At 41.3% G+C, this 18,089-nt stretch overlaps 1 protein-coding gene across 2 annotated transcripts in view; it reads right to left on the bottom strand.

Moving 5' to 3' along the window:
- Positions 1–10,817: 10,817 nt before the first annotated feature.
- The window catches only part of Xpo4 (exportin 4), an 83,128-nt gene continuing 75,856 nt past the window's right edge, over positions 10,818–18,089 (bottom strand). For both annotated transcript variants that reach the window (XM_040740594.1, XM_040740595.1), the window contains exons 22-23: positions 17,252–17,344; positions 10,818–15,230 (exon numbers count right to left, since the gene is read on the bottom strand). In XM_040740594.1, coding sequence (XP_040596528.1) covers positions 15,033–15,230; positions 17,252–17,344 — 291 coding nt within the window. In that variant the 3' untranslated portion in view covers positions 10,818–15,032. The remainder of the gene's footprint in view (positions 15,231–17,251; positions 17,345–18,089) is intronic.

The raw sequence follows: 18,089 nt of genomic DNA, 5'->3' as shown, positions 1-18,089 counted from the left end.
AATGATTAGCCCTTTAAAAAATATAAAGGATGATGGCACTCAGGAGGCAGAGGTGAACAGATCTCTGTGAGCTCAAGGCCAGCCTGGTCTACAAAGTGAGTTCCAGGACAACAGAAAAACCCTGTCTCAAAAAAAAAGGTATGTATGTATGTATGTATGTATTATTGCCAGGCACAGTGGGGGACGCCTTTTAATCCCAGCACTTGGGAGGAAGGGGCAGGCAGATCTCTGTGAGTTTGAGGCCAGCCTGGTCTGTATCTCCAGTTCCAGGATATCTAGGGCTGTTACACAGAGAAACCCTGTCTCAAAAAGTCATGAATAAATAAATAAATAAATAATCTAAGCTCAGGTAATTAAGATTTTAACCACACAAATAAAAAATAAAGTTATTAATCAAGTAAGATTTATTTGATAATAGACTAAGTCATAAATTAGTGTTGACAGGAAATTCAAGTTTGGGGATCACTTGTCAGATTTTTTTCCTCAGTAATAGTAGCAGCAGGTGCATCAGAATGGCCTTGCTTTCAACAAAATCCTGCAAAATTCAGATACAGCCAATATGACAGCATCTTGAGGCAGGGCATTTAAGAGTTGATGGGACCTAAATGTTTATCCTTTGTGGATGACATTGTGCCCCTTCTAAATGGATTGGACAGAGGGTGCTGCTCTCCCTTGCTTCTCAATGTCAGTTGTATGAACAAACAAGAAAGCCCTCATCAGACACCCATGACTTCATCTTGGACTTCCTGGTCACCAGGACTGAGAGAAACCATGCTGTTGTTTAAATTAGTCAATTCAAGTATCCTCTTGTATAGGACAAGTGGACTAAGCCAGCAGACTGAAAACAAGGTCATTTCGAAACAGAAGAGGTAAGAGTGGTATGGCTACCATTTAAAATGTTTAAGGACCGGATATGGAGGGTCCAGTGAGTACAAACGCTGACCTTCATGCTTTGACTGAACCCACCTGCAGTCTTGTGTGCACACACAATATTTAATGACTGTTAGATGTTAAGCCTTTGTTAGAATACATTTACCAAGTAAAGCGAATGTAGCCTTGTAGTGATATTTTGTTTATGGTGTAACAAATAAAGCTTGCCTGAAGATCAGAGTGCAAAGCTAGCCACATTAGTCAGGCATAGAGGCCAGGCAGTGGTGGCACACACCTTTAATCACAATCACAGCAGCCACTAGTTAGCCATAGAAGTTGGGCGGTGGTGGTGCATGCCTTTAATCCCAGCACTGGAGAGGAATATAAGACTGGTAGAGACAGGAATGCAGTGTATTCAGTCTGCAGTCATGCTGAAAACAGGATCAACCCAGCCTTGGTAGAGGTAAGAACTCTCTAGTGGTTGGCTGCTTTGCTTTTCTGATCTTCAGGCAAGCTTTATTTGTTAGATATCACAATTCCCCCTTTTGTCTAATACAAAAGATGTTATAACTAATATAAGAAAAACTAGACAATAAATATAGGCAATAAATATATCAACAATGTCTAGTCCATTTGCATTTGACAAATTCAGAGAAAATACCCCATTATCTATCCTATCTTGGTGAGTTCTAAAGGTTGTACCTAATTCACTTTCTATTCTAATTTGCACTATCAAACTATCTTAATGCCTCTCAACCTTTTACATTTTACATCTCTTTAGTGAGTTTCTTTACTGAGTCTGGTAAAAAAGGAAGACTCAGAGAACCCGGAAGGAAATAATATTTGTTAGATCATAAAATATCACCACATAGCCTTAGAAGTAATAAAATGGAACTTAATGAGCATCTAGTCCTCTTTTATCTATCATTGTTTTAGAGTTTCATTTCGGGAGGTGTGGTAGTTTGAATGTAAATGGTCCCCATAATCTCAAAGGGCGTGGCACTATTAGGAGGTGTGGCTTTGCTCGAGTGGGTATGGCCTTGTTGGAGGAAGTGTGTCACTGTGGGGGTGGGCTTTTGAGGTTTCCCATGCTCAGGACACTGCTCAGTGTGTCAATTGATTTGCTGTTGCCTGCAAGACGTAGGACTCTCAGGTACTACTCCAGCACCACGTCTACCTGCACGCCGCCATGCCCCTCATCATGGTGATAGTGGACGGAACCTCCAAAACCGTAAGCAAGCCCCCTCAATGAAATGTTTTCCTTAGAAGAGTTGCTGTGGTCATGGTGTGTTTTCACAGCAATAGAAACCCAACTAAGACAGAAGTTGGTACCAAGGACTGGGGTGTTGCTGTGATAGCCCTGACCATGTTTTTGTTTGGAGAAATATGGACTTTGGGAGTTTGGGTTAGGAAAGCAGTGGGATGCTTTAAACACTGCTTAATGGGTCATGCTAGGAGGAGCAGGAGGACAGTAGGAGTTGATCAAGAGGTTCCAGAGGAGAAGAATGTTAGTGCATGGCCTAGAGACTGCTCTTGTGATATTTTGGTGCAGAATGTGGTTGCTTTTTGCCATTGTCCATAAAGTCTTCCTAAAGCTAAAGTGAAGAGTTTGGGATTAATTCTGTTGGCAGAGGAAATCTCAAAACAGCCTAGAATAGACTGTTGTGTGGTTTCAGTGGTAACCCCAATGAAGACTTACAATGAAAAGGAGTAAGCAGAGTAGAGTAAATTACAAAGCGTGAGGAGAAACAGAGCACCAGGAAGTGGGATGCAGCTACATCTTGTGTTTAAGGAGATGAACACCTTAAGAAATAGAGCAAAAGCCGGGCGTTGGTGGCGCACGCCTTTAATCCCAGCACTCGGGAGGCAGAGGCAGGCAGATCTCTGCGAGTTCGAGACCAGCCTGGACTACCAAGCGAGTTCCAGGACAGCCCCCAAAAGCCACAGAGAAACCCTGTCTCGAAAAACCAAAAAAAAAAAAAAAAAAAAAAAAAAGAAATAGAGCAAAGGGAGGAATGACCTCAGGGCAAGATCCCACCAAGGTAAGTGTCCAAACTCAAAAAGAACTAAAGAAAAGTTTAGAGCTGGATGTAGTGGGGCATACCACTAACGAACTCTTGGAAGGCAGAGACTGGTGGATCTCTGAGTTCGAGGCCAGCCTGCTCTAGAGATCCAGTCAAGCTTAAGCACTAAAGAACAGAAGGCTTTCGAGGAACTAACTGAAAAGGGTGGGGGGGCATGTTCTAGCTCCAGCAAGCATAAAAACATGGCAGCTTCGGTCACATGGCTCTAGATACAGAGTTAAGGATAGAAGAAAGGAGTTAAGGAATAAAGCTGATGAGGCCAGGGGTGTTCTTGAATGGAGGCTTAGTAGAGAGGCCATTTCGTGGAGTTGTGAAGCCTGGGTTGCCTTGGAGAACCCAAGATGTTAGAGATGCGAGAGCCATGAGATATCTGTCAAGGGAGGTTGTTAGCAAGGAGAGGGTCCAGCGTTAAGAGAAAGAAGTGTATTGCAGTTCACAAACCTGAACAGAGTTGGAAATCTGAAAAGCATTGTTTGTTTGTTTTTTGTTTTTCAAGACAGGATTTCTCTGTATTATTTTGGAGGATGTCCTGGAACTCGATCTGTGGACCAGGCTGGTCTTGAACTCACAGAGATCCGCCTGCCTCTGCCTCCAGAGTGCTGGGATTAAAGGCAAATGCCACCAATGACTGGCCCAAAGAGCATTTTTGACATCAGACATGGAGCTGCGGAGTTTGGAGTTTTCCTGGCTGGTTTTTGGTCTTGTTTTGGTCCCTATGCTCCCTCCATGTGTTTTGGAATGGTAATGTATATCCTGTGCCATTACATGTTGGAAATATGTGACCTGCTTTATGATTTTGATTTTTACAGGTTATTACAGTTAAGACATTGCATGAATCTCAGAAGGGACTTTGAACTTTGGATTTTAATAAGGACTATGGGGACTTTTGAAGCTTGACGAAATGCATTTGCATTATGATATTGTTACAAGCTTATGGGGGGACAGGGAGTAGAATGTGGTAGTTTGAATGTAATTGGCCCCCATAATCTCACAGGGAGCGGCACTATAGGAAGTGTGTCTTTGTTCGAGTGGGTATGACCTAGTTGGAGTTGTGTCACTGTGGCGGCAGGCTTTGAGGTTTTCTATGGTCAGGATACCATCCAGTGTCTCAGTTGACTTCTGGTCGCTTGCAGGATGTGAGACTCAAAAGCTATTACTCCAGCACCACATCTGACTGCATTCAGAAACCCTACAACAGAGGGCTAAAGAAATAGCCCAATGGGAATTGCTCTTCTAGAGGACAAATTCAGTTTCCAGCACCCATACCTGGTGACTCACAAGAGCCAGTAACTCCAGCCCCAGGGATTTCATGCCCTTTTCTGTCTTCCCTACACCAGGCACAAATATGATGCACATACAATCAAGCAAGCAGTCACACATACACACTAAAAACAAAAGTACCAAGAAAACCACCTCCATGATAACAAGACACCTCATCCCCACTAAATTCTACTGTTTTATTGTATGTGGGTGTTTCATTCCCACACATGGCTGTACACCACAGGCATTCAGTGCCCAGGAGGCCAGAAGATAATGATGGATTCCCTGGAAATAGAGTTATGAATAATTGTAAGCCACCACATAGGTGATGGGAGTCAAACCTGGATCTTCTGCCTGAAATGGTACATCACCATCTCTCCAGTATGTGAGTGCGTGTCCAATGGGTCTTCAGATGAGGCAGAAGCCCACGGGGACAGTTGCACTCAACAAGAACCAGAGGACTTCACAACAGCGCAGAATACTGCTGGGACCTCACAGCCTGCATGCACTCTCCTCTCTCATAATATTGATGGTTTTAGTGTCGTTTTGTCAACCATGCATGAGGCAGATGTGATCATTCCTGGAACCCCTATTTTTTTGGGGGGGTTCTTTTTTCTTTTTTGGTTTTTCAAGACAGGGTTTCTCTGTGGCTTTGGAGGCTGTCCTGGAACTAGTTCTTGTAGACCAGGCTGGTCTCAAACTCACAGAGATCCGCCTGCCTCTGCCTCCCAAGTGCTGGGATTAAAGGCTTGTGCCACCAACACCCAGCGGAAACCCTAATTTCTTATGGAATTTTCTCCCCTAAAATTCTTTGGGAGCTGATGCTTCTCAGGTTTCTTGTCTGGGGATGCCAGCTGCTACTCCAGACCCCAGGAGCTGTTCTGATTCAAGGCTGACAGGATCAGAGACAGATCACCCCTATTTCTGTAATGTTTTGAATGGGATTGTTGTTCTTGAAAATGTGTGCCTATCAATCACCCTTTAGTTTTGAAAAGACAGGATGTACCTGGCTCAGTATTTGGCCACGCTAACAAAATGATGTGTTGTTTTGTGTAAAGATGTTTTGATGTAAAAGTTGGGAGAAAAACATATTTCTTTTTGCTGGAGGTTAATATTGGAGGATGGGAAAAACTTGTTAATATGCAAAAAATACTTGTTTTTTTTTCATGCTTGTTTTTAAAGTATAAACGAAGACAGTTGGGAGCTTTTCGGTGCTGGACACTTGTGTGAAACTCATCTGTGTAGCTGAAGTTCCAATTGGTTTTAATAATAAGAAGCTCTGAACTTTCCCATTATGCAGAGACTGGACAAAAATGATACAGCTTGACAATTAACCCAAAACTTTTCTTTTCAGAATCCCTAAAGATGCCGTTGATCCCAGATAGCAGGAAGTAACTTTAAGAACACAATGCCCAAATTCCCAAGAGGTGGGGTGGTTGGTTTTTGGTCATTCAATAGGGTATGAATATTTGTCATTGTTTGGGGGGACTGGATAGAAGTTGTTATTGGTAATGGTTAAAAAAGGGGGTATACAAATATGATAGGATAAGAGGATAAGTTATTGGGTCTATTCTGAATAGAAAAAAGGGAGAAACAGATATGATAGGTTAAAAGGGTGGATTATTGATTCTACTGTGAAAAGAAAAAAGGGAAGAATATAGATATAAGATAAAAAGGTAGATTATTGAATCTATTTTTAAAAAGCTACTGCTAGTTCTAAATATTTTATACTGGATCGAACTTTTGTATATTGTACACAAATTCTATATATTGGTATAAATTCGAGATAAATTTGTTAAAACAGTGTACATACATTTCTAATATTGTTCAAGATATTGTACTTATACAGTTCATATAACAATGTAATGCGAATTTCTAGTCCTTGGAAGTTATTACAAACTATATAATAAGGAAATGTAGGTTAGTAATTAATCACCAGCCAGGTGGTGGAGGCGCATGCCTTTAATCCCAGCATTCGAGAGGCAGAGGCAGAGGCAGGCAGATCTCTGTGAGTTCGAGACCAGCCTGGTCTACAAGAGCTAGTTCCAGGACAGCCTCCAAAGCCAAAGCCACAGAGAAACCCTGTCTCAAAAAAACCAAAAAAAAAAAAAAAAAAAAATTAGTCACCTATTGCAATTGAACTTGTAGCCACATTAACAAGGTTAAATATATATTTTCGAAAGATAGGTCTTCAAACACTTGGGAGATCTAATGAATATGGCACTTAAGATGTTTTAATAACAGGTATTTTTTATGACAATGAGACATGTCTGCTCCTGGCATCACTGATCTTCTTCAGAGATGATGGGCATTGAAGAAACTCCACATGGAGTTTACTTCTTTGTGGCAAAAGTAGCCACTGGGCAAGAAAGTGCCCTTGCCTCGACTGCTGACAGTATGCTGTCCAAACTGAACAAACAGGACACACACACACATACACAAAAACCTGACACAAGACAAGGCTGGACAGCCCTCCAGAAAATCCTGCTTCACAGAACTGTCTGTCAGATATGCTAGGCTTGTAGGCCAAAGTTGGATGCCCCAATGTTGCAGAAGAACCTCAGGTGACTGTCCAGGCAGCAGCTGTTTTTGTCATTTCTCACACTTTTTTTTTTGGAAATCACTTGCTTACATTTCCTGGTTACTCAGTTAATATTTCCTTCTCGGGTCTCTGAGGAAGTTGAAAACTAAATATAGTTTTCCTTGTTTACTAGACTTAGAAAGGAAACTCACTAAATAAACATAAAGTATGTAGAGTTGAGAGACATAACAAGAAATTGTGATAATGCAAATTAGAATAGAAAATAAATTAGGTACAAGACTTTGGACTCACCAAGATACAATAGATAATGGAGTATTTTCTCTGAATTTGTCAAATGCAAATGGACTAGACATTGTTGATGAACTTATTGTCTGTACATCATGTATATACTTTTGTATACAGTTTTTGGTAGTTGTGCTCTTTTTGTATTAGACAAAAAAGGGGATTGTGGTGATACATTATTTATGGTTTATTAAAGCTTGCCTGAGGGTAAAGAAATCTCCCATTTAATAAATATCAAAACAAACAAACCAGTTCCATAATGGATCCAACATGTCAAATGTATTGGTCAAATGCAAACCACTCAATACAAGTTCAGCATATACTAGGAGGACCTAAATTCCAACCCCAGCACCCACACAGAAAGCTGTGCTTATCTTTAACCTTGGCACCATTTGCGGGAGGGATGATAAAAGGATCACCTAGGCTGGCTGGTTGCCAGCCTAGATTCAGGATCAGTGAGAGACCCCGTCCCAGTTGACTAAGACAAAGTAATAAAGCAGGCTACCCAATGTCCTCCTCTTACCAGGTGTGCTCACATTCTCAGGAGTACACACCTGCACGTGTACACGTGTACACACACACACACAGGAAATTTGCCCCCTACTGTCTGTATACAGTATTTAAAACAGGACAAAGGATGACAGTGTGCAGAAAAACCCTGGCAGTCCCCCAATTCCCCACACCCTTGAAAGGACAGAGAGGAGTTCAACTCAATTCTTTACTATAATTTTGCCCCTACTTAATGATTTAATCAATCACCCTAAAATTATTTTTCAAGTCATGGGCTGCGAGAATACTATAGATTAATAGTAAAATTGATTTTCCTCTGAATACTGGATGTCCCAAAGATCTGCATATTCCCATAAGGTAATGCAAATCTTGCTTCTGGTTGTATAGATGTTTCCTTGTGAAATTATCTGGGGTGAAGATGGGGCTGGATGGCATTGGTTAAACACACACACGACTCTCACATCATCAGCTCACAAACACCTGCAACCTGAGCTCTAGGGGAATCCAATTTCTTCTTCTGGTGGTGAAGGCACCTGTACTTATCCATACAAACTCTCCACACAGACCCACCCACTTAAAAATAAATTATTTTAGCTATGTATAACATACCCAGTGTAGTGTCTACCCATTGTCTCATAGCCAACAAGCACATTTCAGTTTTTGTATCCCTAAGTGCCTGTGATGGTTTGAATGATAATGAACCCCAGAGACTCATAGGTGTGAACACTTGACCACCATGAAACCATGTTATTTGAAAGGATTAGGAGATGTGGCTTTTTGAAGTATGTTACTGTGGTGGGCTTTGAGGTTTCAATTCTAAGCCAGGCCTAGTGGTACTCTTCCTGCTGCCTGTGGATTTGGATGTAGAACTCTCAGCTACTTCTCCAGCATCATGCCTGTAGGTGTGCCATCATAATAATGGACTAAACCTCTGAAACTGTAAGCCAGCACCAATTAAATGCTTTCTTTTATAAGAAAGGCTGTGGTCATGGTATCTCTTCACAGCAATAGAACACCTGGCATTTAACGGGCCAAACTGAAGAAGCATGGCAGACAGAGCAATGTAGATTATGATGGCCTGGCTCAAGAGGTCTCAAGAACATTAGTTAGTAAGTGGCCTAAAGACTGTTCTTTCGATATTTTGGTGAAGAATGTGGCTGCTTTCTGCCCCTGTCAAAAAATCTGCCTAAGGCTAAACTGAAGTTTTGAATTATTGGCATTGGCAGAGATAGAAGACATCCTAGAATTGACACTGGTGTGTAGTTATTAGTGGTCACTCTTATGCAGATCTACAATGGAAAGGAGCAAGCTGAGTGCCGCACTCGCTAAGCAGCCTGTGTCCGAGAATGTGCAGAGGGTGTCGAGATTGATGACACAGAGACCAGTCGGTGGCTTCCAGAAGGCTCCTCAAGAAGGCTCTCCTTTATTCCTACCCTGGCTGGTTATACCCTGACAGCAGAGGCGGCGGTGGGTGTGTCAGAAAGAGTCGGTTAGTCTTTGGAAAAGGTTGAGGTCAGGGCGTTCCAGTGGGTGAGCCCTTATCAGGAACTTATTGCTCTGGGCACCGTATTGTTTTTAGTAAACATGTTTTTAATAAACACTGTCTTACAGCTGCCTGCTCCCAGGCTGATGGGAAAGTGGGCCTCCAGCCAAGGTCTGTTGTTCCCACACCTGAGCAAGGAAAAACACAAAAGGTACAGTTTTAGAGAAAAGGAGCACCAAGAAATGTGTGGAGCTAAATTCATGGAGATTAAAAAGAAAAAGCCCCAAGCTAAATGGATTAAGGGGAGTGGTGACCGGAGGGCAATACTCCACCCAGTTAAGCTTCCCAGGTGTGCAAGGAAATAAAGGAAAGCTTAAGCATGAAGGAACTAGGGGACCAAGTTCCTGCCCCAGCAAGCAGTAATACCTGGTACAACACTTGTGGTTCTGCCTTTAAGGTCAAAACTACCAGAAAGGGATTCTGGAATCTCCCTCCATGGCTAACTATAGCTCCCGAGGCCACGAATGTGTCGGGGTATCCTTACATGGAGGCCCAGAGGGATCACTGTGTGAACTGTGAAGGTGAAGCCTGCATTTCATTGGAGACCCCAAGATGTTGGAGATGTCAGATGTGTGGAATACTAGTCAAGGAAAGCTGCTAATAGGGTTAGCAAAACCAGTCCAAGTGAGAAGTGCAATTCAGCCAACAAAGCTGAAAGGAGCTGGAGCTCTGAATAGTGCTTTGACATCAGACATGGACATTCACTTTAGAGCTTGTCCTACATGTTTTCTGTCTTGCTTTGGTCCAGTATTTCCTCACTGTGTTCCCTTTCATCCCTTTGGAATGGTAATGTATATTCTGTGCCATTGTATGTTTCCTTTTGGAACGGTAATGTATATTCTGCACCACAGCATGCTGGAAGTGTGTGATCTGCTTTTTTTTTTTTTTGAGACAGGGTTTCTCTGTGTAGCTTTGTTGCCTGTCCTGGAAGTAGCTTTTGTAGACCAGGCTGGTCTTGAACTCACAAAGATACAATGCCTTTGCCTCCTAAGTGCTGGGATTAAAGGTGTGTGCCACTACTGCCCGGCTAGACTGGGAACTTTTGAAGTTGGACTAACTGCATTCTTCCTTTACGATATTGCTAACACAAGCCTATAGGGGCCAGGAGTGCAATGTGGTAGGTTAAGACTGAATGATTAAGATAGCTTGGCCACCAGAGAGCGGTGTTATTTGAAAGAATTCGGAGGTGTGGCTAGTTGGAGGAAGCCTGTTACTATGGTTGGCTTTTGAGGTTTCAAAAGTTCAAGCCTGGCCCAGTCTTACTCTCTTCCTGCTGCCTGTAGATATAGAACTGTTACTTCTCCAGAACCACGTGTTGCCAGGCTTCCTGCCATGATGATAATGGACTAAACCTCTGAAACTGTAAGCAAACCCCCAGCTAAATTTTTTTTTTTATAAAAAAGGCCGCAGTCATGGAATCAAAGAAAACTAATACAATACCCATGAACAAATCACACGTGGTCAAACCAAAATGTAATAAAAATATTTAGTGAAAACATATTTTAACGCCCATTGAAGGATTTAAAAAATACAGATAAAGTTTTATCAATTTGATATCCAGGTTATAATTGGCTTAACACACAGCCTTGGTTTATTTCCTAAAATCATACTGCAGTATCTTTTGAAAAGTTAAATGCCTTCATTAGTTTTATCAATAGAGGTAAATATTTAGACAGTATACTCATCCCTGGGTCTCTTTAAAAAAAAAAACTAAAAAGTCTTAGTGTAAGTTTAAAATTTTAATATTTATAAATTTAAAAATGTTACACGTGCTGAATGGTAGCAGTGCTGACATTCTGTGACCATTAAACACAGCTCACTGCATAGAACCTTTTTGTACAGAGAATAAGATCACAATACCAGCATTTGCAATTTGTCATAATTTCGTGGAAAAAGACACCACACCAGGAAACCTGGGCTTAGAGCACACTTGAGGTCAGATTCCCCACCCCCACCCCCAGTAGGTACATAGTGCAGACATGGTAAATTACTTCAGGCTAGGAAAATTAACCGCCAGAACATACCTGACAGCTCCTAAAAGCTAAGAGGTCTAAAAATGCAGACAGGACAAGAAATCCAAACCTTCCCACAACTGGGACGGAACAGGTGAAGAGCAGGCCACAGTGGGTACAGGGAGCTGCCTAGTGCCAGTCACACATCTCCCACTCTATAGGAGGGAACCACCACCACAGATGAACATCTCAGTCTTTACAGAGACTTCCTTGTACACATCTATAGGACAGAAACAGTTTACCATCTTCAAAACTAGCAAAATAAATGTCCATCAATAATCTTCTATTTTGACCTGAACCAAATGTAGTCTTTGGCTATATAAGTCATGGTTTCCCCTTATAATCAACCGGGAGCACTTCATAATTGTTATGCCTAAGGAAAAATGAAGTTAAACTTGAGCCATGGCCCTTTAAACTAACTTGAATTCAGTAAGATGTCTAATTTGGGCATTTTTCTTTCTAATTCTAGAAAAGTCAAATTTTAAAGAAATGCAGTGTTTTCAGAAAAAGTTAAAAAAAAACATCCATTTACATACATTTTCAAATAATTAAAGAAATACTATTACATCCCCAAATCATGTTATTCTGTGGGAAGTTTTATAGAAAATTTATAATGTTAAAAACGTCATATCCAAATGAGTTCCTTAATCTCGGAGGAAACAAGAGACATCTGACCAACACTGCAATTCCTTCAGACTTGAAATGCTAAGTGTTTACTGAGGAACCAATAGTGACAATCACTTGCAGGACACAGCTAACTTAGGCCAATGACAATCATCTCTAACAAAGAGATGGCAAATAAGATATATATACATACATAATAAAGAAGAATATTTTCAGGGTTCAATCAACACTACTCATCCCCTAGGAGACCCCAACTTGAAATACTGAAAACTGACATCTAGTGTCCCTTCAGTACTTGAGGGGTTCATACAAATATTAACAGAGATGAGAGACAGCTGATGACTACACAGCCTTGACTGCAGGAAGAGTGTTGAGTGATGTTGGGTGGGGAAGATAATAGATGTTTGGATTTAAGTGAAAATTGTGACAGTATTTGATTACCATTAGATATTTTTCCATACAATAAATTTAAAGTGTTTAAGTTTTGGGAAAAGCTTACAAAGTTTACACAAAATGTCAATCTTATCAGACAAAAACGATAGTCGTGTTTACATAACACAGTTTTCCACCAGAGTAAGACTCAACTACTATGTTAGGACACTGTCAAATGTATCAACCCAACAGGAGCAGAGTTTAGGAGCTGTTACATTAGCACCACTGTTAGCATACAACCTCCCTGGCGACTCTGTGATTACTTAGTGATTGCACCCTGGGAAAGAAATATCAAGAAGCATAAAACGCGCCAACACGAACAAAAATATGGAAAAACAGAGGTTACAAGATACTCTATGAACAAATGAAATTTAACACCAGATACTTGACAGTGTCCATTTAACATGTATTTAAAAAAGGCCACAAATGACTTCTTGTTATTTTTCAACAACTTAATAGTCAATTTCAATCGGAAAAACTAGTTTTGAACATGAAGTCCATGGCCTCAACACCATTAAGCCAAGAACATCAAGAGGAAAGTGGAACAGTAATGAAGCTCAGAAGTTCATGAAGCACTTGTAAAAACAAAACAGGGCAAAATAAAAGACCAAACTAAACAAATACTCAATAAAGCAAACACATGTACGCACATCCTGAAAAGTCTAGTTGGTACAACTAAGTGGCATTCCCATTATGTGAAATATGGTGGTGTCTTTTCACCCTCAGTCGGCCACTCACCAGCACTCTGGTGACCATGTAAGCATTGTTTGGTCCAATGTAAAACAAATCTTCCTTCAATTAAAAGTGGTGTAACAGAATTGAGTATCATAGTAGGATCTGAGCAATTTAATATAGTTCTGTCCATACAGGAGTTACACACAGATGACTTTTTACTTACCAAACCAACCTTTCCTACCATCTCTACTTGACTCTCTATTCAGTTGTATCTTAGGGACTTTTGTCAAAAGGCCCATACCTATCACACACACACAGCACACACAAATCACACCCACTGAGGAAACACAGACGTCAGGAACAAGACAAAACAGAGTGATTACTGCTGCAGATCACTTCAGGAGAAAAAAAAATCTAAAAACACTCCAAGCATTTAAAATACAAAACATGTAGTTAGAGAATAATATTGTTTTTCTTCTTTGTAGTATTTAGAGATTTCTTTTTTCTCCATTCTTACCGTTACTGAATGGTGATCAATTTAGAAGGGTTCTCAAAAAGTTATGGCCCTCAGCTTTGCATCCACTCACACCCCATCACAGGTACGGACGCATGCTCTGTTGTAGCTGTACAGTCTTGAGAGCATCACATGTTAAGATGCACACTGTGCAGGTCAGGTAGGGCAGTACCTGCTGTGTGGTTAGCAGAGGTGTCAAGAGCAGCAGAGGAGCCCGCCCCTCCACGACAGCCTCACATGCACCTGGGTCAGAGGCCTCTTGTTTCCACTGCAGTGTGTGACTGGTCCTGCAGTAGATGTTTCAGAGGACTGCTGTTTATAAATGAGCTTTCATTTTCATAATTAAAACTGGCACACAAAATTAAGTGGAGCACAGTAGCAATATAAAAATCCTGATTAGAAAAACCAGAGGATCTAAAGTGAATTTTTCTTTCCTACCTCGCTTTCCTTTTTTAAAGGACAGACCATACGTTGTAACCCAGACTAGCCTGGCATTCACCACCATGCCTGGCTAAAGTTAAATTTTTAGTCTCTGAAACTGAATTAGTGTGGCCCCTGTGACATGAGGGTAACACCCACTTTAGCATAATTATTGCCCCTAATGCCCCAATGTGCAATAGTCTGTGTGAACTGGTAATTCACATCCATTAAAAAGTTATTGCTTAAGCAAGCCATTCAGAGTAGATACGGGCTGTGTGGCTGAACAGAAATACACTGAGAGGTAACCACACTGGGACGCTCCTCTCGTTTCACTGGGAAACTCACATAAATACATAATCAAAGGGGCAGGAGGGTCATAGCAGCTAATACCCTAAGCCAACTCTTATGTGTCAAGACCAATGTCTCTCTAAACAAATCTGGTTTATCTTTTCCTCTTAAAATTAAGGCAATGAAATGGCTACAGTTCCTAAAGTTAACTTTACGGAACAAAAATATACACGTATTTTCTTCAAGTTCAGGCATCACAGTCTGATTAGAAACCTGCCATACTTACACAGAACCTGCAATGCTGAGGATGAAGGGGGGGGGAAGACGACTAGGAAACTAACAGACACTTGGTGATGATTTTTCTTCCTTCATAATTATAATCACTGAAGGGAGGAGGAAGGGTTGGAAAGCACAAAATCTCTTAGAGTTTTCACCATCTCTTGCACTGATTCAAAAACATTTAGGATAAGAAAGGGGGAGGGGGGTGACACTTCTTAAAATGGAGACTCCAGAGCTCAACAACCAGGTATTCGGTGATATACCGTAGGGATCAAGAATCCACTCTTACAACCAGCTCCCCAAGTGATGAAGGGAATCTATGGATATTTTGAAAAATAATGCCAAGAACATACCACCTTTGGCTAGTCACCTATGCTTTGATAAAAGGGCAAAAGGCACTGAATATGAATTTCATGGTGCCCATATCTGTTTGCACATATATGGAATTGCATTTTGAAATTTTAAATCACCATTCAGAATCTAGAAGACAGATATGACAGATCATGGCTAACACCTAATAACAGAAGCTGATTTTAAGTTGACCTCTTCTGTTTCACCAAATTCCACATCAAAGTCTCAGGCTCTTCAATATCCAAATGGTCAATTGAACTGAGGAATAGGCCAAGACTCAAGTCAACTTTCAGCAATTCAGTGCACTTTGCAGAAAGGATCTAAGTTAAGAATATAGCTCTGTTGTTTATTTTACACAAAGGAGACCACCAACATTTGCCATAAATTCTTCTAAACTCTTTAGGAAGGCCATCTTCTGTTTCCGGTCCAGGGTAGGAGGAGTGCTACTTGCAGTGAGCTTGTTGAAGGCATCTGCTAATCTCTGATAAATAATTGGGTCTTGCTGACTTGACAGTAATGTCTCAACCAGTTCAGAATACTCAGCCTGCAGGAGAAACAAGACAGCCGTAAGAGTGCTTTCTTTGGGATCCCAGCAGGGACTACGGGGCTGGGGCTGGGCAGACAACTCTTCCCAACAGTTTGGTGTTTCTTGTTCTCACCTCATCTGTAGGTTAATTCATTTAAAATGTATGCTGCTGTGAGATTGACACTACTAATGTTCACATTTTCAGATGAAGTTCTGCCAGATGAAGTAACACTCCAAATTACACTGCTATGAAGCAACAGCACAAGCAATCTGGCTCCAGACCCAGATGGTACCACCTTTATGGCACCGCTGGTTAGTCTGCATTTTGTACGTACATAACCCCTATGTCTATAATGTGAAGGTGAATAGTTCTCTAGTGGCTCATGCAAACACCTTGGCCACTCAGTTCTGAGGACAGTAGAGGCAAAGCAGCACGTGTGTGGAGATGTAAGAGGTCTCTCAAAGTGGAGAAAGAATACTTGCAAAGTCCCAAGCCAGCACTGTAGCTAGAGGCTCTGGATAAAGGGCAGGAATAATGTAGTGGTGGTATTTTCTATATTTGGTATCCTCTCTCATAACATTAGTATACAGGGGAATGGGCAGAGGCTGGAAGTCATCTTGTCCAAAGACGTGCTGTGGGGAAAGATGGTCTGTCATTAATTTTCATGAGCTACCTGGGATATCACAACATCAAAATGATGAAATCAGATATTATATAGAGCAAAGAGAAGTAGGGTTCAGCTTCCCAAATAACCACCCCTATTGTCTACGGCACTGAGCCTGAGCCAGGGCGGCTCCTTTAGCTGTCCTCTCCGAAGGATGGGAGGCCAGTATAATCATCTTCCCACTGTCAAGAAACAGCAGTGCTTCTGGGGTCAGGCCCCAGGAGCCACACTAGCTATTCCAAAGTGCCCACTCTTTGCTTTCCGTCTTTCTGGGGGGCAAAAAAATATTTTTTACACTCATTTACATGTATGTACTGAAGAGAACAATTTGCAAGAACCGGTCGTCTCCTTTCATCATGCTTATCTTATTTCTAATAAATGGTTTACATTTATTTATGTGTGTCTGTCTGTCTGTAAACAACTTGTAGAGTCGGTCCTCTCCTTCCACCACATACACAGGACTCAAGGACTGAATTCAGGTTGTCAGGCTTTGCGGCAAGTACCTAAAGCGCCCTCTGAACCATTCTCCTGGCCCTTCTTGAGCTTCTCTAAAATGTCCATAGTCTAAAAGACGCCAGACAAGGGAATCAGAATGCACTGGTTATACACACAGGGAAAGAAGCCCATTGTCTTAGTAACCAACACAGCAGAAAGGATCCCACACCTGAAAGGAAATACTTGTAGGAAGTTGCCACAGGAGCAAAGCACAAGAAAGGAATGGCGAGAGCACTTTTAGCTTGGGGTATACATGGCATATAATATCTACAAGAGAGGCTTTACATGCTAGGATCTGAGAACACCTCTGGTTTTAGGAAGGCGAAGCTTCTCCAATCACTTGGTCATACTAAAAGGTATAAGGTAATGGAAAATTACCCCCAACCCATTCCTTTGTATACTGGATAGGCATTTTGTCAGAACTAGGAGATAGGTGAGCTTCTGTTACATTAATCCCATGGGAATAATGGTTTAAGATCTTAAAGGTTCAACAAAATAAGTAACACATGGTTTTTAAAACACTAAACAAAGTAATACTCCATCCTTCACTCTGTGAAGACAAACACCAGCTCCCACTCTGAGGCACTATTCCATTTTTATAAAATCTTAATTCCTCAAAGAAAGTCATCACTCACTGTATATAACTAGGCTACTAGCACAGGCAAATTAAAGTCATGCTTTTAAGTGGAAACTGTGACAAAGAATGGCTCAAAACTGAGGAGTGAAAACAAATTCTTTTGATCTGATAAACAAATTGTCAGATAAATACAACATAAATCCTAGAGCCCATGATGGAACTAAGAAACACTGAACTGGGTCTCTGAGTCCTAGTCCTGGGTCCATCATTGTCCCACATGCGAGAGGGAGGGTGTCCAGTACCTGGTGCAAACACACCAATGTGTAGAACGCTTCTCCCGCTGCAGTAGTCATCTCCGTGTTGTGCTTTTGCAAGACGAGCATATCAAAAACCAGCTGAAATTACACAGTAAGATATATCTATAAAATATAAGATAATTATGTAAAACCCTAGTCCCTCCCTGCCTGAAAAAGGGATGGCAATTATAGTCTACTTATTATATCAACCAATTAATTATTAAATCAGTTTTTGAATCCAAGGAAAACATGCAGATGTTATCTTCTGTGGAATCCAAAAGAGTAGCAAATTCCCCTTACATACAACATTGCTTAAGAACACAAAACAGAAGTAGAAGAGAACATGCTACAGAAGACCTGGTCTCCAGGAAAAAAAACAGTGAACAAAGCTGTGGTGATGCACACCTTTAACTCCAGCACACGGGAGGCAGAGGCAGAGGCAGAGGCAGGAGGATCTCCGAGTTCGAGGCCAGCCTGGTCTACAGAGCAAGTTCAAAGACAGCCCAGGCTATACAGAGAAACCCTGTCTGAAAAAGCCAAAACCAAACCAACCCAAATCTATACACAATTGAATCAAGAATTCTATGGGTCTGGCGAGATGTCTCAGCGGTTAAGAGCACTGCCTCTCCTTCCAGAGGACCTTGGTTTGGTGTCCAGCATTCACACAGTAGCTCACAATTGTCTGCAAATCTAGTTCCAGGGGATCTGATGCCCTTTTCAACTTTCCACAAGCACCAGTCATTCATGTAGTACAAAACAAAGACATTCATCTAGACAAGATACCCACACTCAAAAAAAACCCTCTTGGGGCTGAAAAAAATGGCTCAGCGGTTAAGAGTGCACT

Source organism: Mesocricetus auratus, unplaced genomic scaffold, assembly GCF_017639785.1.
Source record: "Mesocricetus auratus isolate SY011 unplaced genomic scaffold, BCM_Maur_2.0 Super-Scaffold_100707, whole genome shotgun sequence".
Taxonomy (NCBI): domain Eukaryota; kingdom Metazoa; phylum Chordata; class Mammalia; order Rodentia; family Cricetidae; genus Mesocricetus; species Mesocricetus auratus.
Note: the sequence above shows the minus strand (reverse complement) of the source record. Positions and strands in the feature narration are given on the sequence as shown.